Source organism: Polypterus senegalus, chromosome 3, assembly GCF_016835505.1.
Source record: "Polypterus senegalus isolate Bchr_013 chromosome 3, ASM1683550v1, whole genome shotgun sequence".
NCBI lineage: Eukaryota > Metazoa > Chordata > Cladistia > Polypteriformes > Polypteridae > Polypterus > Polypterus senegalus.
This window is the reverse complement of record NC_053156.1, coordinates 293,821,631-293,846,245: the sequence shown is the minus strand read 5'-3', so window position 1 is coordinate 293,846,245 and position 24,615 is coordinate 293,821,631. Positions and strand designations below refer to the sequence as shown.

General features: G+C 43.1%; 1 protein-coding gene across 1 annotated transcript in view; it reads right to left on the bottom strand.

The window, feature by feature from the left end:
- runx2a (RUNX family transcription factor 2a) overlaps positions 1-24,615 on the bottom strand; it is a 125,051-nt gene that overhangs the window by 29,266 nt on the left and 71,170 nt on the right. Inside the window, exon 5 of the mRNA XM_039749448.1 lies at positions 5,177-5,338. Within this exon, the coding sequence (XP_039605382.1) occupies positions 5,177-5,338 (162 nt within the window). The remainder of the gene's footprint in view (positions 1-5,176; positions 5,339-24,615) is intronic.

Sequence of the window (24,615 nt, the reverse complement as noted above, 5' to 3'; positions counted from 1 at the left end):
TGACCACACGGTGATATGACTAATTCATCTGTCATTTTGTCACATGTCACTGTGTCACTTTATTCGCATGTGTGACGTGTTTTTTAGTTTGTCAGATGACTCAACAAGAGAGGCAGGTGTCTGGTGGAGTGGAGCCACTGAGGTTCACTCTCATGGAGTCATTTCAATGTTCGTCTGTCAGTCTTGTTCTGAACTTTGACTTCATGACATTCACGTCAGACTCACAGAGGTATGGAGACCCAAGCAAAGCAGACATTTTCAGAGCTGCAGCTTGGTGAAGATTCTTATAGTTATTAGGCTCTACTAAGCTCCAGAAATGCTGAGAATGCTGTTGAGACTTTAACTGCACATTAGTTTGAAGGTTTACTAATATAGTATACACTCACCTAAAGGATTATTAGGAACACCTGTTCAATTTCTCATTAATGCAATTATCTAATCAACCAATCACATGGCAGTTGCTTCAATGCATTTAGGGGTGTGGTCCTGGTCAAGACAATCTCCTGAACTCCAAACTGAATGTCAGAATGGCAAAGAAAGGTCATTTAAGCAATTTGGAGCGTGGCATGGTTGTTGGCGCCAGACGGGCCGGTCTGAGTATTTCACAATCTGCTCAGTTACTGGGATTTTCACGCACAACCATTTCTAGGGTTTACAAAGAATGGTGTGAAAAGGGAAAAACATCCAGTATGCGGCAGTCCTGTGGGCGAAAATGCCTTGTTGATGCTAGAGGTCAGAGGAGAATGAATGGGCCGACTGATTCAAGCTGATAGAAGAGCAACTTTGACTGAAATAACCACTCGTTACAATCGAGGTATGCAGCAAAGCATTTGTGAAGCCACAACACGCACAACCTTGAGGCGGATGGGCTACAACAGCAGAAGACCCCACCGGGTACCACTCATCTCCACTACAAATAGGAAAAAGAGGCTACAATTTGCACGAGCTCACCAAAATTGGACAGTTGAAGACTGGAAAAATGTTGCCTGGTCTGATGAGTCTCGATTTCTGTTGAGACATTCAAATGGTAGTCAGAATTTGGCGTAAACAGAATGAGAACATGGATCCATCGTGCCTTGTTACCACTGTGCAGGCTGGTGGTGGTGGTGTAATGGTGTGCGGGATGTTTTCTTGGCACACTTTAGGCCCCTTAGTGCCAATTGGGCATCGTTTAAATGCCACGGGCTACCTGAGCATTGTTTCTGACCATGTCCATCCCTTCATGACCACCATGTACCCATCCTCTGATGGCTACTTCCAGCAGGATAATGCACCATGTCACAAAGCTCGAATCATTTCAAATTGGTTTCTTGAACATGACAATGAGTTCACTGTACTAAAATGGCCCCCACAGTCACCAGATCTCAACCCAATAAAGCATCTTTGGGATGTGGTGGAACGGGAGCTTCGTGCCCTGGATGTGCATCCCACAAATCTCCATCAACTGCAAGATGCTATCCTATCAATATGGGCCAACATTTCTAAAGAATGCTATCAGCACCTTGTTGAATCAATGCCACATAGAATTAAGGCAGTTCTGAAGGAGAAAGGGGGTCAAACACAGTATTAGTATGGTGGTCCTAATAATCCTTTAGGTGAGTGTATAATAATCCAATGTCTGTCTGTCAGCTTTTCACGAGAGAACTACCTAACGGATTTAGATCGGGTTTTTTTATATAATATGCCTGAACATTCCGGTTGATTTTGCGACTTCTCTCATTCCGCTATGTATCAGAGCTCACTTGCGGTTCCGATTTATTAGCGCGTATTCAAGTGACACGCAGCGGGCCGAGGGGGCGGGACCTTCCTCTCTCACTCGCTAGATTCGGGGCGTGGTCCTTAACTCCGCTTAGCTAGCGAACGAGAGAACAATTGAATTCAACTTTGTTTGATTTTTAAAGTGTTACTTAGGTCTTGATGAGTCTGAGTCCGGATATTCTCTCAAGTGTGTTCCACATTGAAAAGATAGATTGCAATTCTGATTGTAGATCGTGGATTTGTGTTAAAATTATCGTGATATGATTTTTTGGAAAGATCACCCACCCCTAATTTGACTATTCAAGTGTTCAAAATTATGTAGGATTCATGAACCCTTTGGCGAGCTACTTGGAAAGGGGTGGCGAGCGAGCGACATGTTGGAGACCCCTGCTATACAGGTTCTTCAGCTTCTCTGGTGGCCAGTGTGACTTTCTATGCTGCAGTTGTCACTTTGTCATTGTGGGGTTGTTGAGTGTTGCTTGATGAGGGAAAAATGAGTTTTAGCACAAAATGTGTACAAAGTGAAGGGCTCGAAAGATTTTCTACATCCACTGTACATTCAACTCCATACAACGCCTCAGATTAAACTCACTTTGAAAGGTGCTATATAAAATGACGGCTCTTCAAGGCTCCTAACCCGGCGGTGCGCCACTGTAAAAATATGGAATCAGCTGTTGAGAGTTCATTTGAAGTGACATTGGATTAAAGCATCCGCTACATAAATAAGTACTTCGTCTTTTCTGTGGAGGAGTGCAAACATTTCCCCACTTGCAGTCCTCACCATGAAAGCCAGCATACAGAAAGACTTGCGGCTGGGGCTGCCAGACAGAACTCGTGAGTAACGTGCCAAACCACAACCACCGTCCTGGCACGATGGGGCGAGAAATGAAGTGGCGGCGACAGAGCAAATGATATCTACCGAGGGACCCGACAGACACGTAAATGCCGCGAAAGAGAAAGAAATGCAGTGTGTGATCTTTGTGCTTGGTCCGACAAGCCCAGGTGAATAAGGCAGCCACCACATACTACAAAAGAAGCCTGTTTGAAGGCTACAAGAATGGCAGAAAAAACTTCAAAGCAAAAAATAAAAAAGTGACACGGCCTCAGCTGTAAGCAGCAGGTTTATGGAAGCGGGCCAGCGCATAAATATATTCCATAAAAAGCCATCTGAAAAAAAAAAAGACTAAACGTTTCCTCTAGAAATAATGTCAAGCCCCCTTCCACCCACCCTCCCGAATGAATAGGTGAGGAAAATTAAAAGTGCGTTTACTGTGGAAACAAGCTGTGACTCAAAGTTAGACGTTTTGTTCGTTCAATAAAGACATGAATGAGTTTTGTCTGAAGAAAACAGAAGCCACCTGGGCATCCATTTGAGAGACACCGACAGGGTGGGGTGGGGGAAGGGGGGGCTGGATCTGTCCTTTGAAGTCGGCCTGCAGTGGGGGGGTTTGAGGGGTGAGTGAAGGAACTTTTGCTTTGGTCCTCCTCCCCGTACGAATGTATGAAGCCAGGCAGGCAGGCCTAAGCGGCCACAGCCTCTGCTAGTAGTCGTCAGCCTGCCTGACAATTCAACTGTGTAATTGTGTATGGCAGTGACACGTCACAAACGGATAGTGACAGGCGAGGTCACCAAGACAGCACTCTCGACTCGTAGCCGAGACCTTCATTCACGTTCAAATCAAGGGAGTCTGACGACGAGCTTCCATCTGCCTAATGGCTAAAAAGCTGGGCTGTAATTTGTACCACACATGGGCGCCTGTTTAAGGGTCTACTGCCCATTATTTGTAGTGGTGAACTGCTAAAAGAATCAGAGGTCCATATCTATCTATCTATTATATAGTGCCTTTCACATTTATCTATCTATTTTAATGCCTTTCATATTTATCTATCTATCTATTATATAATGCCTTTCATATCTATCTATCAGTTATATAGCGCCTTTCACATCTATCTATCTATAATATAGTGCCTTTCATATCCATCTATTATATAGTGCCCTTCATTTCTAGCTATCTATCTATTATATAGTGCCTTTCATATCTATCAATCTATCTATTATATAATGCCTTTCATATCTATCTATCTATATATCTATCTATTATATAGTGCCCTTCATTTCTAGCTATCTATCTATTATATAGTGCCTTTCATATCTATTTATCTATCTATCTTTCTATCATATAGTGCCATACATATCTATCTATCTATCTATTATATAGTGCCTTTCATATCTATCTATCTATCTATCTATCTATCGTCACTCCTTGCTATAGTGTCTATGGTTCTGTTCATGCGGATTCACTTATCTACCCATTTTGTGGTTGACTCTTACCTAATCGTAATCCTGTCCTACTGTGCAGCAGTGAAATGTGAGGCTGACCAATAACAGGTCTGTGAAGCCCTTAGATGTCTGGGGCTGGTCTCACGCTACACTGAATACTGTAGATCAACGTGTGCCTATGTGGTGCAGAGAGTTGTGGGAAAGTCGTCGAACGTCATTTATGCTGGGGATTGAGCTTTACAATTGTTCCCCTCAAATCATGAATTCCCTGTAAGTACGGGTCATGCGCTCGCACAGATTAAGTCCCTGGCTTTTGTATACACCATCCCTCTCTACTGATTGGATTGGCTCGCTGTTGTGGTCCACCGTGGTTTCTGGTGAAACTATGGAGGAAGTAAAAGTTGCAACAAGGTTTCTGTACATGAGTCCAATTAAAAGAGGAAACCAGTTTGGCCAAACACTTGGGGTATCCCCAGAACCGAACCTGAGAACCCCTGATCTAGACCGTCACTCTCAGCCACTATGGAATATCTAGGTGTAAACTATTTTAAGCATGTGCAAATGTACCTCAGCATGCTGAATATCACCTGTTTGGTCTGTCACTTTGAGGACATTCAAGACTGTGGGCACAGTCCATCCGTGTTACCCATCTTGACATAATGCACACATCCTATTGTTAGCATTAATGGAAATCAGAACCTCACAGTTTTCAGTTTAATTGCAAATTCATCCCATTGGTTGCAGTTTTTGGTCTATGGATATTCAGCCAAAGTGTGTAGACTCCTGTCAGCCGTACAGAACATCAGGTTCGCCTTTCTGCATATTCACATTGTATTGCAGATCCCCCCACACACTGTTAGCACAGCAGAAAGTGGCAGCATCATTATTATTATTCTTAAAAGTAGCATCCAATCCAGCTCCTCAATAAAGCTTCATAAACATCAGACCTGCTGGCAGAACCCAAAAGCCTCTCTGCAGTCTTGTCCAGGTGTAAATGAAGACCACAAAGGAGCTCCCTGCACTCTGCTCAGTGCTCATCAAACTTGTGCAGAATCCCCCAAAGTTATTCCTCCTACAAAAAGAAACAGTTCACAAAAAGCGGCACAGCTGCGTGTGCAGGAGTCAAAAATGATTTACCTGGCAGGCGTCTTGACACGTCACTGATGGCAGGAAGCCCCGTGGCGCGGGTGGAGGAGAGAGGGGCAGTGGAATGTATGGATGGAGACGTCATCTGGCCCAGATAGGGGCTATATGTTTGGTCATATGACCAGGTAGGTGATGACGGGGCTTGTCTGGGGTCTGTGAAGATACAAGAGTAGACGCTAGGGCCTTTGGGAAGAGAGGGATTCTTAACATATAATTAAAAGTGAGAGACAGAGAAAGAGAGAAGAGAGGAGAGAGGAGAAGAGAGAAGAAGACAGAAGAGAGTAGAGAGAAGAGGACAAGAGAGGAGAAGAGAGAAAAAGAGAGAAGAATGGAGAAGAGCTCCTCAAAGCAGACAGTCGCAGAAAGTGCCACAGTGTCATCATCACTCTGGTCTAGCACTCCCAGAATCCTCAGTCACTCAGGCTTAAGCATTTCTCACATTTTTCTTAATAATGCAGGAACACAACCATACTTAAAGATAAATACATAAATAAAAGTGGAATGCGTGCCGTAATCTTGACTTTTCTATGCACTGGCTCCTCCAATTGTCTCACTGGCAGATTTTTACACAAATCCCATTATAAAGTAACTGACTAGCAATGACGACAGAGCAGTGGCTCTCAGACTCAGTCCTGGAGACCCTCCTGTGGCTGAAGGTTTTTGTTCTAACCCACGTCTGTTTTTAATTGGACCCCTTGCCTGATTAAGTGAGCTGTTATTTCCCAGTTTCTGTGTTTTGGGGTCAATGTAGAAACTACAAAACTAAGTTTGGTAAATTTGTAATTAAGAAGTACTGAGCAGTTATATGGGGATAATGTCGTGCATACTTTTTTTACAATATTTTCATTCTGATTTCCTTCTGCCTTCCAAGGTGTTCCTGTTATTTAATCCATTATTTACTAACTAGATGTGTTACCCGTCTAAGAGAAACTGAAATCTAAATATTAATCAACATAGACCTCAGTGTTACCATTTGCAGTTCACCTTCTATTTGGAAATTATTTTGTAATGCATGTAGCAATAAAATGCATTGCACTTGTCATTCCAACAGATGATGCACCACAAGCATTTTCAGTAATAAAATGCACTGCATTGGCATTTGTCATTCCAACAGAAGGCACACCACAAACATTTTCAGTAATAAAATGCATTGCATTGGCATTTGTCATTCCAACAGATGGCACACCATAAGCACTTTCAGTAATAAAATGCATTGCATTGGCATTTGGCATTCCAACAGATGGCGCACCACAAGCATTTTCAGTAATAAAATGCATTGCATTGGCATCTTTCATTCCAACAGATGGCACACCATAAACATTTTCAGTAATAAAATGCATTGCATTCGCATTTGTCATTCCAACAGATGGCACCTTTGTAGTGATAAAATGCATTGCATTTGTTATTCCAAAATCTGGTGTTTTGGCACATCACAAAAATTTGTACAAATAAAATGCATTACTGCAAATCTGCTGGAATGAAAAATGCAATGCATATTTCACAGTTATATGCCACTTGGTATGGGAATCGTAAACAGTAACCGCTGCAGAGCCACAGCACTAAATTTCACAGCAGGACCATGCCAACAGTTCTACATAAGCAGTTTCATAGAGAAGGTAAGGTCAGGGGTTAGTGTGGTTAAGATTACAGTTAAGATCGGGGTAAATTAAAAGAAGGGGTTCATGTGGTTAGTGTGTAGTTTAAATTGTTAAAATTAGGGCTAATGTGCTGGTGCAGACCTATGGTAACACAGTTCTGCAGCTGGATAAATCTTTTCATAAAGGAATTTTAATGTTTGTGATGTGCCATGGTACATAAACATTTGTAGCAATAAAATGCATTGCATTTGCCATTTCAACAGATGGGACACCACAAACATGGAAATTCCTTTATAAAGATAAGGATCCAACTGCAGGGTATCGGCACCCTGCGTCACTGCAGATCTACACCAGCAGTTTCCTGGCGGAAGTCAAGGTTAGGGGTTAGTGAGGTTAGCGTGTACAATGAATATGTGGTAACATCTCTTCCACCGTGAAACTGCTAGTGTACACCTGCAATGACATATTAATGCTTGTGATACGGCATCTGTTAGAATGATAAATGCAATGTACTGTATTTCATTGCTATAAATACTTTTGATGTGCAATCTGTTGGAATTACAAATGCAGTGCATTTCATCACTACAAATGTTTGTAATGTGCCATCTGTTGGAAAGATAAATTTAATTCATTTCATTACTACAAATGTTTGTGATGTGCAACCTGTTGAAAAGATAAATGCAATGCATTTCATCACTACAAGTGCTTATGATGTGCCATCTGTTGGAATGGCAAGTACAGTGCATTTCATTACTACACATGTTTTTGTTGGAATGACAGAGACAGTACACAAACACATGGTCACTTATCAATATATTTAGATGGATGAGCACATCAGTGGGTCTGACGCTGAAGTCGTTGCAGCCTATCATCAGTCACTGTTGTTGGCCCAGGTGACTGCTTTGCTTGTGTTTATTTGTCATTATTATTAACAATGAAGGGAACAAACAACACAGAAAAAGGGCAAAATAATAAGAAAAACTACAAAAAAGAGTTAAGCTTTTAAACTTATAATAAAAACAGGCATATTTCTAAAGTCTTATAAATGTAGAAATCCCACTGTTGAACGTTTCTAAATACAGAATAAGACAAGAGAACAAAAAAGATGAGCTAATTAAACAAGATCAGTGACTGTCACTGATTGTGAATTTGGTTAAAATAATAACCTGTAGCCACAGTGGGGTCCGCAAGGACTGAGTGTGGGAGGCATAGAGGAGAAAAACTCTTTAGTATTTCATTTATTTCAAATAGATAACTGGATTAACCAGAATAAGCCAATTGGCTGGGTAGCTGGCAGTGCTGCGCTATGGGCCTCTCTGTTTGAACTTTCGGAGTTTGTGCGAGTGTTAAATATGGACGAGCAGCCCAACTCATGGACACAGACCAGCGGAGTGGAGACTGTGCTAAAGACCCTCATTTTAGTTTCCTTCTTGTATAAACTGTAACTGTGGAGTGCACTGGAACAATGATTAGAGCATGGGAATGGCGCTATACAAATAAAATGTATTATTATTATTATTATTATTATTATTATTATTGTTTGAGTTGGCAATGACAATGAGGGTCCTGTATGGTGGATCACCCTGAGGGAATCGCTCCCTCACAATGCAGGTAATGTGCCTCTTTTGGGACTCCATGGCCCAAGCAGCCCAATTATTATTATTACTATTTATTATTAGTATTAGAGCTGGCCATCCAGGGATCCCGGACCGCCACTCAGTGATTTGCCAGCAGAGCCTTCTGGGGGGCTGGCTTTGTGCTCTTTCCGGATTTCTCCTTAACAAGGACCTGATGAGCTTAAGTGCAACATAATACAGCGGATTCAGACCCCACCTTCAGACCCCCCAACTGATCTGCACGCTTTATTGTGTTGTCGATTTCCTTTGAAATGCAGAAACCTGCCACTTTTGCCTGTCAATCTACACTCAATAAGCCATCGTGGTAAAGTGGCAACGTGACCAGAAAAGTTTTCAGATTCGTTAAAGACTCAAAAACTGCAGTCTCTCATTCCTAGAAACGATATGACGTTGGCACGGGACAGAGACGGGTTCAGTCTGACGGTAGAAGAAAGCACATTGCCAGACTGAGAGGAGGCTGCCATCACGTACTGTACATGTGCAGTCCACCCTTGATGACCTCCCCCAATTCACTCACAGGGTTTAGGTCGCTCCAGCAGCCCCTCACTGCCCCCCATTGCTCCTCCTCCTTCTGAACGGCCCTGTCCCTAAGTCCCTGTCCCGTGCCAACATCATTTCTGACAGCTGGCAGCAGCCCCTCAGTGTCCTGTCAGACCAGTAAAACAAGAGCAGATGAAAAGTGACAAAGAGGGGCTCAGGCTGCCCTGCCAGGTCTTATTCACTTCCCACCAGACAGACTTTGGCTTTACTTTAAACAAACAGCAAAAGCTAACTGACGGCTCAGGGCATTTGAATGATTTCCTCTTTGAAGTCTACAGACGAGCAAATCAAACAGACTACTAAGCAGCAGGTACGACTGACGGCCTTCCGTCTGACCCCAAAGTCAGCACTTGCACATTCACACACACACACGCACACACGCACACTCACTCACAAGACAGGCAGCTCCATTCTAACAAGAGGGGAACCTCCTTTAGCAAACAGTTCTGCCGAAACGCTTTGGCGAGATCGATGCAAATGGCGGCCAAACAAACCCCATCCTGCCCCTTTGGCCTTTCACAGCACACAGGAATGGCTCTCTGCAGAGGAACGTCAGCTCCGGCATGCAAATGGGGGACTCGGGCGTTCCAACCGGGTACTACACGGTACTACATTTGCATTTGGGTGATAGAATTCATACACCACACGTTGAAACAGCAGAGATTAGATTTCTGACAGATTTAGAAATGTTTTCTTTTCATCCTGCATATTCATGTGAATTTCCATCCGTACAAAACACTCATTTGAATTGCTTTGAATTTTCTCGTCTTTCATCAACATATTACTGAGGGCTAGCTGTGCGGGTTAAAGTCAATCTTTGGATTAGGTTTGGATTTGCACACCTTGAGCATCAGGAAAGGCGCTGTATAAATAACATGTATTATTATTACTTCATCACAAATTATATAGTAAGTAAGTCAGTCAGTCAGTCAGAAATTTTCCAACCCGCTATATCCTAACACAGGGTCACGGAGAGCCAATCCCAGCCAACACAGGGTACAAGCCCACCGCAGGGCACACACACATCAAGCACACACTTGGGACAATTTAGGATCGCCAATGGGCCAATCAGTCCCATCCATCGAACTGATCACAGGTGGACTCCAAGTGAGGTGTGTAGAAACATCTCAGTGATGATCAAACAAACCATCCATCCACTATCCAACCCGCAACATCCTAACTACAGGGTCACGGGGGTCTGCTGGAGCCAGCACAGGGCGCAAGGTAGGTAATAAAACTACAGCTCACCGCATGACAATTTAGGATCGCCAATGCACCCAACCTGCATGTCTTTGGACTGTGGGAGGAAACCCACGCAGAGACGAGGAGAACATGCAAACTCCACGCAGGGAGGACCCGGAAAGCGAACCTGAGTCTCCTAACTGCGAGGCAGCAGAGCTACCACTGCGCCACCGTGCCGCCCTATATAGTAATTACTATCATAAAATAACATACTGTTAATACAGTCAAGGCTATGGGAGCCAATCCCAGCAGCACTTGGTGCAAGGCAGGAACCAAACCTGCACAGGGTTGCACAGGTCAGGTCAAGCTGGGGGCAGGCACTGGTTCAGTGGGTTGCTGCACCCACCACACGATGAAACAACTTGGGATCCCAGTTTGCAACCAAGGTAGACATGCGGGTCCAGTCCCACCCATCCAGAAATGACCCTCTATCTGCCGCAGCCAGGTGTTTTACATGGGCAACCCCTTGGCCTGGTCAAACCACTGGGGTCCAGAAAAAAAAAAATGGGCTAATTAAACAAGATCAGTTACTGTCACTGACTGTGAATTTGGTTAAAACAATAACCTGCAGCCTCAGTGGCGTCCGCAAGGACTGAGTGTGGGAGGCATAGAGGAGAAAAACTCTTTAGTATTTCATTTATTTCAAATAGATAACTGGATTAACCTGAATAAGCCAATAGGCTGGGTAACTTTGCAGTGCTGCACTATGGGCCTCTCTGTTTGAATTTTCGGAGTTTGTGCGAGTGTTAAATATGGACGAGCAGCCCAACTCATTGAACATTAGAACACTCTGGACGAGAACAGGCCATTCAGCCCAACAAAGCTCGCCAGTCCTATCCACTTGTTTCCTCCAAGAAAACATCAAGTCGAGTTTTGAAAGTCCCTAACGTCTTACTGTCTACCACACTACTTGGTCGCTTATTCCAAGTGTCTATCGTTCTTTGTGTAAAGAAAAAACTTCCTAATGTTTGTGCGAAATTTCCCCTTAACAAGTTTCCAACTGTGTCCCCGTGTTCTTGATGAACTCATTTTAAAATACAAGTCTCGATCCACTGTACTAATTTACATCATCATGTTAAACACTTCAGTCAGGTCTCCTCTTAATCTTCTTTTGTTTAAACTGTAAAGGCTCAGCTCTTTTAATCTTTCCTCATAACTCATCCCCTGTAGTCCTCTAATCAGCCTAGTCGCTCTTCTCTGGACCTTCTCTAGTGCTGTTATGTCCTTTTTGTAGCCTGGAGACCAAAACTACACCCAGTACTCCAGATGAGGCCTCACCAGTGTGTTATAAAGACTGAGCAGAACCTCCTGTGACTTGTACTGCACACATCAAGGCGCTATATAACCTGACATTCTGTTTGCCTTCTTAATGGCTTCTAAAGACTGTGTGGCAGTTGATTATGTCAAGTCCACTATGACTCCTAAATCCTTCTCATAACGGGTACTCTTAATTTTCAGACATCCTATTGTCCACTCAGACCTAACAAGACCTAAAGTTAATGCAAGCGTTAGGCTCAGCTCTTTCAATTTTTCCTCCTAACTCATCCACTGTAGTCCTCTAATCAGCCCAGTTGCTCTTTTCTGACCTTTTCTTGTGCTGTTATGTCCTTTTTGTAGCCTGAAGACCAAAACTGCATCCAGTACTCCAGATGAGGCCTCACCAGTGTGTTATAAAGACCGAGCAGAACCTCCTGTGACTTGTACTGCACACGTCAAGGCGCTATATAACCTGACAGTCTGTGAGCCTTCTTAATGGCTTCTGAACACTGTTGGGAAGTTGATAGCTTAGAGTCCACTATGACTCCTAAATCCTTCTCATAAGGTGGACTCTCGATTTTCCGACTGCCCATTGTGTATTCAAACCTAATATTTTGACTCTCTATGTGTAATTCTTTACATTTACTGACATTAAATTTCATCTGCCACAAATCTGCCCAAGCCTGTCTGCTGTCCAGGTCCTTCTGTGATGATATAACGGATTCCAAATTATCTGCTAATCCACCTATCTTGGTATCATCTGCAAACTTAACCAGCTTGTTACTTATATTCCTATCTAAATCATTTATATATATTAAAAATAGCAGCTGACCCCTGTGGAACACCACTCTTAACATCGGCCAGTTCTGATGAGGTTCCTCACACCATCACCCTGAACTCCCACTTCTTTTAACTTGATGCCCAACCTCTCATGTGGCACCTTATTGAAGCAGACCAATGGAGTGGAGACTGTGCTAAAGACCCTCATTTTAGTTTCCTTCATGTACAAACTGTAACTGTGGAGTGCACTGGCACAATGATTAGAGCATGGGAAAGGCGCTATACAAATAAAATGTATTATTATTATTTGAGCTGGCTAACAATGATGGTCCTGTAAGCCGGATCACCCTCGGGAAAACGCTCTAAATGGCCGTAGTGCTGTAACTGACGCTTCCTCACAATGCAGGTCATGTGCTTCATTCGGGACGCCATGAGCGACAGAAAGTCAAACCAGCGGTACCCAAGGATTCTCTGAAGAGACACTGAAGGAGTCCAGTCTTCATCTCAGTGTCTCACAATCAGGAAGCACCAGGACTCTAAAGACTTGGACCTTCTTCCTTTAGCAGAGATTTCGGGAGCGCCACACACACCTTTCCAGTGACCTCATGACCCTCCCCATGCTCGCCCAATCTGTCTACTAACTTCTTAGGAAGAGTCACCGGAGACGTGAATGTCACTGCCGAGGTAAGTAAACCTCTCGATGAGGTCGACACTCTCTCCACAGACAGACACACTGCTGATGCCCGTGTCCAAGAGCTCAGTAAAGGCCTGGCTGTTGGTTTTTATCAGGACACTCACAAGCCTAGACACTCAGACTCCTCACTCAGGAGCCTCGATCAGAGCCTCCATACATATCTAATTTGGGAGTATTAATAATAATCATTTCTTAAATCTATATAGCGCTTTTTTTACTACTCAAAGAGCTTTACATAGAGAGTGGGGAGCCACTTCTGCCACCACTAATGTGCAGCATCCTCCTGGATGATGTGCCGGCAACCATTTTTTGTGCCAGTATGCTCACCACACATTAGCTGTTAGGTGCTGAAGGGGTGAGAGAGAAAGAGACAATTACAAATAGGGGATGATTTGGGGGCCAGAATGGCTGGGCCCTGGTGGGCAGTTTAGCCTGGACATTGGGAGACACCCTACTCTTTACGAAGGATGCCCAGGGATTTTTTTTTCTGACCACTGAGAGTCAGAACTTTAGTTTTTATATCTCATCTGAAGGACAGTGCCACCTTTTACAGCACAGGGGCATTGGGACTCACATTCAGACCACGGGGTAAGCTTCACCATCACCTCTTCAGGCAGCAACCCAAGCTTTTCCTGGTTGGCCACCCATCCAAGTACTGGCCGGGCCTGAATGTGCTTAGCTTCAGGTGGGTGACCTGTTCTGAAGTGCAGGTGGTATGGGAGCAGGCCAAATAAACTTTAGAGATGTGGGATAAAAACCACCAAAAACAGAGAAAATGGGGATGGGTGGACGGGATCTGTAAGGTACTGTCCCAAACCACTTTGTCACCAAGCCCCTCATAATAGCTATTATCTCACTCTCAAAGCTGCTTAATTCAGTTCATGGTGCAAGTCAAAAACAGTGTTGGGTGATGCACCAGAGTGTCACATACGACAACCCAAACCCACAAATTTAACATGCAGAATTTGAAAAAAGAGCCAAGAACATGGAATAAAACCCAAACGGGCGTGGGGAGAATGTGCAGACTTCATAGGGAAAACATGGACGTGATGTTATTTTGGAGAACGTAGATGGGTAGGATTGGTGACCTTTGTTGGGATGGACTGAATGGTCTGTTGCTATCAGAATTTGCCTAATGTGGGCGCAGGATTATTGGATCAGTGAAGGGGTCGCTGAGTCAATCCTACTAAGTTCTCATAAATGGTACCATCTGTTCATGGCAGGGCACACAACACAACCTGAAAGCGTCCCACATGGAAATGTGAAGCATTTAAGAAGTAACGTGGTGAGTTGTCGCCACTCAGTCAAGCATATGGTTGCCATCTTGCTTACTACCAAATATCCAGCACGACCCTGAGCGAGTCACTCTACCTGACACAATCGTACCACAAACACAAAAATGACGATACCATACCAAATTCGTAACACTGTACTAATGGGCAAGGTGGTCACAACGCTCAATGAAAGCATAAGGCACTGTTGCGTCAGCCCTGCCGATGACTCCCTATGTGAATTATACCATTTGACAAATATGGAAACACTAAAACTATAGCAAAGAGTGTGATGTTCAGAACAAAAGGGATGTGTACCCAAGAGCAAACATCTGAAACCTCCAGTTGTCCAAAGGCAGAAGAACATGAGGACAAACTTGGTGAGGGCAGATTTCACACAGACGTTAGAAAGAAGCCCAGAGACGTGAAATTAATGACCACGTAGTGGGGTGGACAGCAGGACATTAGGGACCTGCAAATCTCAACTTGAGGTTCTTTTGGACAATCTGGGTGAACAGGATGGACAAACTTGTTCAGCTAAATATCCTTTTCTCATAATTAGAAAAATGAGGTTCTAATATATAGGTTATTTACTGTTTCACAGGGAAAAAATATTCTGAAGTATGTTATGTAAAACCGATAATTGTCCCCCCAACTCGGTGACTCTAATAGCATTCCACCTGTACGTTACAAAGGAAAACCACTAGCGACACTTGTTAGAACCACCAGATGGAGCTACTGGCCAGATACAGTCTCTTAACTACACATCAACTGGACAAAAGAACACGGACTCCCCTCCAAATTATTGAGTTCAGGTGTTTCATTGTCAACAGGGGCACAAAGCCATACAGTCTCCTTTCCCTTGCAGGGATCGAACCTCGGACATCAGCGCCCAAGGCAAGGCCTCAGACGCTGTGCCACGGCAACTGGTTCACTTACTTGAGAGGGTGAATATCAGAGTATTACATGCATAGGTCTCATTACACTCTGATATTTGGGTGGTTACCTACCAGGTAAGGGGGAAGCAAAACTGCGTACACCTGAGGAGCCTCAATTAGGGCGAAACACGTCTTAAGTACTCTTTGGATTATTTGGCAGGTACTGTATATCACAAATCTATGACCTTCTTCTCACAACTGAGAGAGCGTGGCGGATGTTTGTCTGTTTCTCCTATTTTAACTTCTTTACACTCGCTGCCTGTCAGTTTTCGAATTGATTTTAAAATCTTGTTGCTTGCTTTTAAATCTTTACACGGGCTCACTCCTGCCTATTTATCTGAATTATGTGTTTTACACCAGCCATCTAGAGTGCTTAGATCTTCTGGTCAGTTGTCTCTTGTTGTCCCTCGTACCAAATGTAAAACCAAAGGGGGACAGGGCCTTTGCAGCTGCTGCTCCTCGCCTGTGGAACTCTTCACCTCGTCATATAAAGGAGTCGTCTACAATTCAAAACGAGACTAAAGACTCATTTCCATTCACTTGCATTCCGTGACCTTCAGTAATACTGATGGATTCCTCTTTGTGATTATATAACATTATTTCTATTTATTATGTATCTTATTTTATGTTCATATATGTTATTACTATTTATGTTTTATTGTCTATTGTTTTTTCTTTTATTCTATTATTGTAAAGCACTTTGGCCGCAGCATTACTATGTTGTTTTAAATGTGCTATATAAATAAATTGACATTGACAACCAACCATAAGCGTTTCCTGGTAGGAACCCACCAAATTCCAGATTGTGATCAGACCTATGCATACATTTATTTATCTAAAGAGCTTCTGTAAAAAGCCAAATATCAAAATAAAGTTGTAAAGTTGTAGTTAACCCAAGGACTGTATGCCAAGAAGTTCATGAAATGGGCCTCAGATCATTATGCACAATGTCAAGCGTCGGCTGGAGTGGTGTAAAGCACGCTGCCATTGCCCGCTTGAGCAGTGCAAACGTGCTCTCTGGAGTAATGGATCACGCTTCACTATCAGGGAGTCTGATGGACAAATTTGCGTTTGGTGGATGCCAGAAGAACATGACCTTCCGGACTGCATTGTGCCTGCTATAAAGTTGGGTAGATGAGAGATAATCACTGGATTTTGGGCTTGGTCCCTTGGTTCTAGTGAAGGGTATCGTTCATGCTATAGTAGACAAAGACATTTCAGACAATCATGCCCTTCAGTTGGTGGAAGGCCCACTTCTGTTCCAGTTTCTCTAGTCCTGTGTACAAATCCGTGTCCATGAAGACACAGAGCCCTGACCTGAACTTTACTGAACACCTTTGGGTGGGAATCAGAATGTCGATTGTGAGGCAGGTCTTCTCATCCAACATTAAACAGTACCTGACCTCACAAATGCTCTTTTGGCTGAATGAGCCTAGATTCCCACAGACACATGTCAAAATCTCGTGGAAAGAAGAGTGGAGGCTGTTATGGGGGTCTGGCTGGGTCCACATTTAATGCTTATGATTTTAGAACAGGACGTCCAACGAGCCCATAAAGGTATAATGGTCAGGTGTCCACAAGCATTTGGCCATATAGTACATTTAAAGAACATCTGGTGCTATGGTGGCAGCCCCAAGTCATTAGAGGACACTGTGGGATCCTTTGATGCTGTTTATTGGCTCGTCTGGGCTCCTGTCTGATTTTGCCAGGGTCTGTCTATGGTGGTCATGGGATTGAAACAGCAGGGCTCAGCTATACTTTTAATAAATTATAATACTCATAAATAAGAATTCATATTCTACAGAAAGTGAAGGGCATTATCAAGCAAGAGCTTATAACAAAGAACAAGATTTCGGCCTTTATATTCATTTAAGAGCCTCACGCTATGCCTTCTGGGTGGCATGCTGGCACATTGACTATATTTGGCAGTCTTTCTTTGCAAATGCAAGTTTCTGTTCAATACGCTGGTCATTTGTTTTTCCAGTGATGGACTGGCGTCCTGTCCAGGATTTGGGCCTGACTTGCATCCAGTGCTTGCTGGGATAGGCTCCAGCTTCTCTGTGACCCTGCTCTGGGTAAGCAGATTTGAAAACAGATGGACGGATTTGATTGCTACACTTAATGTACAATGTGAAAAGGACAATTGCCCCTCAGGGATTAACAAAGTATCAAAATCAAAAGTTAAAATATTTTTCTTTCCATCTGTATTATTTATGAGACGACGTTAATGGTCTATTAACCCTAGGACATATAATTTCTTAGTTAGCTAATTGACATTTAAATCACTTTTGATGATCTGGCTGATTAATGAGTACTTAATAGCAGGAGTGGCACTCCAGCCTCAAGGTAGTCAGTGGAAAATGTTATGACTGATGACCAGGAGGAAAGGAAGAGGTCAAAAAACAAGCATGGGTGAAAAACCGAAAGGCAGAAAGAAAATCTAAGGGTCCAAAATCTCTAGGCAAAAATCCACGTCAAAAGTTCAGCGCTAGTTTCTGTTGGCCGAAGTCAGAAAAAAATAAATAAATACAAATAAGGATTGAAAAATCAATATTTAAATCGATCTTGGATAATCCGGGAATGCATGTGCTGACCTTTATATTGTCACGTTGATTACATCACCCAGTGCATCATGGGAAAGATTGCCATAGCAATGACCTCACATCTGTCCCACAGCCAAATCAAAGTGTTGCCTTACCACAGTAAATAGTAGCCAACTTTTTAGAGAAGACTCTGATCAAAGCAGTAAGGTGTAAAGTCCAAAAACCTTGCAATAAGTCAAGATGGATTTTATTCCAGGCAGGAGATGCACTCAAAATTCATACTTCCATGAAAAAAAAAACTCAAATTACTAAAGTCACATAATCCATACATCACATACCCAGTCGCATGCTCACAATGTCCAAAACGCAAGTATTTTTGCTAGAATCTTCTTCTTTCGGCTTCTCCCATTTAGCAGCTGCCATAGCAGATCATCCATCTCCATCTATTCCTGTCTTTTACATCATTATTTGCCATACCGACTGCCTCACCACATCTATAAGCCTCCTCTTTGCCCTTCCTCTTTTCCTCATGCCTGGCAGTACCATCCTTATTATCCTTTTCCAGCTGCCCCCTCATGTCTCCTCTGCATGTGCCCAAACCATCTCAATCTCGCCTCTCTCACTTGGCCAACAAACTGTTGTACCCGTGTTGTTCCCTCTAATATCCTCATTCCTAATCTTGTCTATCTTCGATAAAATTGCAGCAACTTCAGCTCCACCACTTCCAGCTCTGCTTGCTGTCTTTTCGTCGATGTCACTCTCTACAAACCAAACACCATAGCTGGTCTCACCACCATTTTCTAGACCTTCCCTTTCACTCTTGCAGATACTCTTCTATCACAAATGACTCCTTCCGCTCATCTCCACCCAGTCCACTCTGTCTGCACACTCTTCTTCACCTCTCTGCTGCACGCTCTGTTGCTTTGGACTGTTGAACCCAACTATTTTTGCTAGAATATCGTAAAATAAACCAATTCTGGAAAATCCTCTCATGAATGACAGAGCAGCGAGCTCAAAGGATATTGAGCTTCTGAATTGAAGGCCTCATCTATTGGTCAGGAGTCTTGCCCAGTAACAGCTCATTCATTGGCTACCATCCGCTTCACGTGATATCAGCATTGTAGAGTGTGGTTGGACTGATGTGTACAACTAGAGATCAAAAGTTAAAGAAAGGCATGTGAAAACATGGTCAGCTGGACAGTATTGTGTCATGTCTGTGCATATCTGAGGGGCTTCAACAAACAGAAGTTCAATTGAACGCTGACATTTCACAAACACGGGACAGAAATGCTGAAAATACTGGAAATACTGAATTTGTGCTTAGCGAACAATGAATAAAGGAGAGGCAGATCTTCTGTACAAAAGCTCAATTTTGTAACACACTCTTGTTGTGCATGACAAACTTTTTTTAGCCAAAATGCATGTTTGGAGCATATGACTGAATACCTGACAGGTAGATTATATGACGTGAGTAATTTGAGTTGAGTTGTTTCATGGACATTTTCAAATTTTTGGTGCCCATTGACTCATATCAAGAATTTTGTTGACTTCGTTCTCGATAAAAATATGATGATTTTTCTCAGCCTTCACTACAAACAACACACATTAGAACACTCTGGACGAGAACAGGCCATTCAGCCCAACAAAGCTCGCCAGTCATGTCCACTTATTTTTTCCAAATAAACATCAAGTCGAGTTTTGAAAGTCCCTAAAGTCATACTCTCCACCACACTACTTGGTCCCTCATTCCAAGAGTCTATCGTTCTTTCCGTAAAGAAAAACTTCTTAATGTTTGTGTGAAATTTCCCCTTAACAAGTTTCCAACTGTGTCCCCGTGTTCTTGATGAACTCATTTTAAAGTCACCGTCTTGATCCACTGGACTAATTCCCTTCATAAGAACATGGTAAGAAAATGTAACCAAATGGTCCTTTTTGGGTGGTATATTCCTTTAACCTCCTTGTCTCTTGGGCTCAGAATGCAATGTAAAAATGGTTAAGCCCGAGTGTCTCTCAGGATATGTTATATGGCGGAAGGCTCGGGGCTGTGCCCAGCCGGGACACCTAGAAGGACCGAAAGAGGGACTATGCCTCCCTCGGCCCACGAGAGGGCAGCCTCCCTGGCTTGTATGGGAGCCATGAGAATTGAGCATGGAAGCTCAACCCTATAGGAGCCAGGGGGCGTCCGGACGATTGTGGAGCCCTGGAAATCAGCACTTCCGTCACCCCAGGAAGTGTCGCAGGAAGTTCATCTTGAGGGCATCTGGAGCATGTCCGGTTGGGAATAAAAGAGACCGCTTCCCTCCAGTCAGGGGCTGGAGTCAGGAGGAAGAGGATGAAGCTCGGAGGAGAAGAGTGGCGGCGGTGAGAAGAGGAAGGTGCATTGGAAGGCCTGGACTCTAAGGGTGGTTGGTTCAGGGGCACTGTGTGCTGTGCGGGACTTTATGGACACTTTTAATTGTAAATAAACGTGGGTGTTTTTGAGTATCGATGTCTGCCTGTCTGTGTCCGGGGCTGTACAGTGTTAAGCCTGAATAACACTCGGGAGAACATTCTGCTGCCATCTAGTGGGTAGTAAAATAACGTCATGCTGCAAAAAAATTCTATCCATTTTGCCACTTCATTGTAACTCATCAGTATTCATGAGAGGTGCAGAGCCTTCAACCAAAACACACAAAAGCTTGTAAACAAAAAAAATGTAAATCCAGTTTTAGAACAAACTGAGACTGAACCATTAATTGAATCAAGTGACACTGATGACAATGTGAACAGGTCATCAGACATTGACACGGATAGTGAATCTCATGCATCATGAATCTCCGTGATATCCCTGGTGAATTTGATCGCCTGAATGTTCTAAGCTCCGTGGCGAAAAGACAAAGTGATTGTGATCAAATGGAAGTACAAGAAAGACATTAGTTAACCCACTAAACACTAAAAACAATGCAGCAACTGTCAATGTTTGTGTCAGTGGAAATGTGGACGTCACATAGCCAATGCACTGTGGTAGTCCGTAATAACGCAAATGGTGCATCGATCATGTAGATCAGACACTGACATTATAAAAGCTAACGTGCAAGCAACAGAAAAAATATTGTAAGAAGAGTACGCAAAGAAACCCGCTTCTACTGTCTTGTGTCACGCATGGGCGTCTGAGGATCACCCTCCAGGCTCTGATAAGGAATGCAATAACAAATCAGGACAAGAGGGGGCGCCAACGCTAACCATATCATTTCTTTTCTCCTCCTTAGCTTTGAGATGAACCCCAGTCACACACCCCGCTTAATTAAGCCACGCCCCTTCAGGTCAGGACGGTATAAATCCGAGGGCTCCCAGAAGATGGTGTCTCAGTTGAAGGAACTACGCTCTGCATGAATGAGCTCCCAGACGCAGACCCGCTCGATTGAGATGAATATTTTTTTAGAAGCCGTTGTTTTGCTACCATTTTGTTTTAGTTTTCGGATGCTTGTAGTAAACGGGCTGACCCGGTTGGTTTCTTACATACCTAATTACAATGTCAGGCTGTGTGTAGGTGACTGTCTCATGAAGGACGTATACTAAATCTGCACCAGCACGAGTGGACCCTCGACAGACCTTCCTACTGGATTTATGTTGATGTTATGGTGTTTACGTGTTTCTGTTACATGTGAACACATATCTTCTTGGATTTTTTGCAAATTTTTCCGCAGGGTAAACTTAACAAGAGTCAGGAGTGGAGCTCCCCTGGTGGAGTGGAGGAGGATGGAGAGTAGGCCAGCATATTAAATGGAGTGTAGGAATGTTTGGAAGGTGTCAAGGGGAGGTAAGGAGAGCGTATTGTCACTGCTAGTGATGGCATGGTTGAGGAGACCAAGACCCAGAGGGGCATAATGTTTATTCTCTTAATTCTTCCATTATACTCTTCATTGTACTTCTTTTGCTCAGTTTACTTTGTTGAAGATCTGAGCTTTTCCAGCTGTGCTCTGCCTTTGGGGGTCTGCTCAAGGGCACCCCAGAAAGCGACACTGTTTTAATAAAGTATATGGAAAGAAATGGAAGAGCAAAAAGGTAAACAAATGGCAATCACTATCACAAATTGTATGGACGATAAACTTGGGAAGGAGAAACGTACAACGTAGGAATGACACGATGTGGCAACCTTCATCATAAGCAAGGACTGGCATCTCATTGACAAACTGGGCCAGAACAAAAACCTGCAGCCACTGTGACCATCCTTGGGCTGGACTTGGGCACCCTGGTACTAAGAGAAGAAATACTGTATGTGAGGAGAGAAAGAAAAATCAAAGAAATGTGGTGGAAGTTTAGAACCACCAACCAACCTAGTCATCAACGGGAGAAAAACAAAATGCAGATCCCAGCTCCAGGCATTGTGCAACCATAACACTTTACCTCACACAGATACTTTATATCTCACTTTCATTTTTTTTACTAATTCATATGCCTTATTTTCCCCCAAAAAAGACGTTCCCAAGCACTTGATTGTTTTGTACATCTGAAAATAAAGAAAGGTGAAGGTCTCAGTAAGGTTGATCTCTCTGGTCACACAAACATTTAGACGATGTTGTTAGGAAAAAACAGAAAATCAAAGTTTTGGAAATGTCGGCTGTGACGGAATGAGAGCAGCAACAAGCCATGGAATTAAATAACGGGTTTAATTAACGACAAGAATCAGCTTCTCATTAAGAGACTGGTGGGAATGGAATTGTTTGGAGTTTGAAGCCCCCCAATTTAGATGGTCATCTTTTGGCTCATTTCACATCTCATTTCTGTTTGGCTGCCATTTAATGAAGAAAAGAATCAAGAGGACAAAATCCTTAAAAACAGGGCTATTAAAATGAAGGAAAAGGAGTTAATTAGCAGTGAAACTGGTCACTGATTAGGAAAAGGGTGAGAATGAAAACCTGCAGTCACTGCGGCCCACCAGGCCCAGAGTTCGACACCCCTGGATTGGTTTTTAGCGGATAAACAAATATTTGCAGGTAAATAATAATGATAATAAAAAAAAATAAAAGAAATATATTAATTGATTACATTTATATAGTGCTGCTCACACTATTCAAACTACTAAAAGGCAGTTACAGATGTTAAGCATAACTAAACAGATAAGTGTAGCAGCATTTCACTAATTAATCCTGTTTATAAGTGGGATATATTAACGATTCCCATGCTCAGCTGGGGGTGGCACGGTGGTGCAGTGGGTAGCGCTGCTGCCTCGCAGTTATGAGACCCGGGTTCACTACCCGGGTCCTCCCTGCGTGGAGTCTGCATGTTCTCCCTGTGTCTGTGTGAGGGTTCTCCGGTTTCCTCCCACAGTCCAAAGACATGGTGGATTGGTGATTCTAAAATTGTGCTTGGTGTGTGTCCTGCGGTGGGTTGGCGCCCTGCCCAGGATTGGTTCCTGCCTTGCGCCCTGTGTTGGCTGGGATTGGCTCCAGTAGACCCCTGTGTTTGGATTCAATGGGTTGGAAAATGGATGGATGGATGCTCAGCTGGTAGCACTGCAATCACCCCCATCTAATCAGAGGAGCAGTTCATCCAGTGATGGAAAGGACAAAGATCTGGAGTGGAGATAAGAGTAAAGTGGAAAGTTTTCAGATTTGGCCTGACCCGTGTAATGAGAAATGTCCGACTGCTTTTAAGTAAGACGGATGACCTGCTCTCATGATCTCATGGCTAGTCACCTGTGACATTTTGGGTGCTGTAGAGAACTGGCTTACAACCTCTTATTTCAGACAATGCTATTTTAATTCTGGATGGGTTTCATATGATAGAATCACAGGGACTGGAAAATCCAGGATGGGGACTGGACATCTATGTGAATGAGTTATGGTAATAAAAAATACAAGTGAGGACATTATAATTAGAACTAAAATGTGTAATCCAGACATTGAACAACTAATTGAATTTGTCCACAGGGAGAAAAGTATGAGATCCTTGTTCATGTGTATTAAGATTCCCTCTGTTACCAACATTCTCATGATGAATCATTCTGACCAGTCAGGGGAACTGTGGAATGAACAAACATCGATCAGCATGTGCCATTTGTGCACACAACAGGCTGGATCTGCTTAAATGTAAAATTGGGAAATGCAACATGGGGTTGGTAAGGCTTCCCGGGTTACAGACTGTTGTGATGTAAGATTTTGCATATAACTTGATAAATGTTTTGTATGTCTTTATTTATAATTTAGGCAAACCAATGTAATTTAGTGGTACCTTGGTGAGAGGCATTCTTGTTTATCCCCCCCATGTTTACGACTTTTCTTTGTAATTTTACGACAGGGTTTGGGGTGTGTGTCTTAAACCAGTTTGATGAGCATTTCTTTGCTAAAGTCTTTTCCCCCATCCCCCACACAAAGCCAGGTTAGTGTAATATATGGTCTTGGGGGGGCAGGAGATAAGATGTTCTATTTCACCCATTGGTCTGAGGTATGGCTGTTTGGAATTGGCTTGTCTCAGAAGCCTTCAAGTACCATGATATCCTATTCGCTGTAGGGAGTTGGACAGAAAACCTATAAATCTGCTTGCTCAACCACATTCTCTCTCTCTCTAACTGACCCACATATGAAGAAGCATCTCTCTTGCTAACCTGTGATGATGAAGACAACACAATGAAGAGCACAGCTCAGCAGCCATATTGAACAGACATGTGGCTGAAAGCTGAGCACCAACGATGCCTTAACTAGAGACATTTTAAGTAACTGCAAGTCTGTGTGCCACCTGAATTACACATCACCATTTTATCAGGTTGTATGGTTGCCAACATTCAAATGTACTTTGCATTTTGTTATTATTTATGAATATTATCAGTAATACATTATTTTATGTGTAACTTAACTCCTGCTTGTCTTTTTACTACATCTAATTGCCTGAGGTTATAGATATAGAAGGGAAGGTGGGGATAAGTTATATACAGTTGTAAGTCTGTGAGAT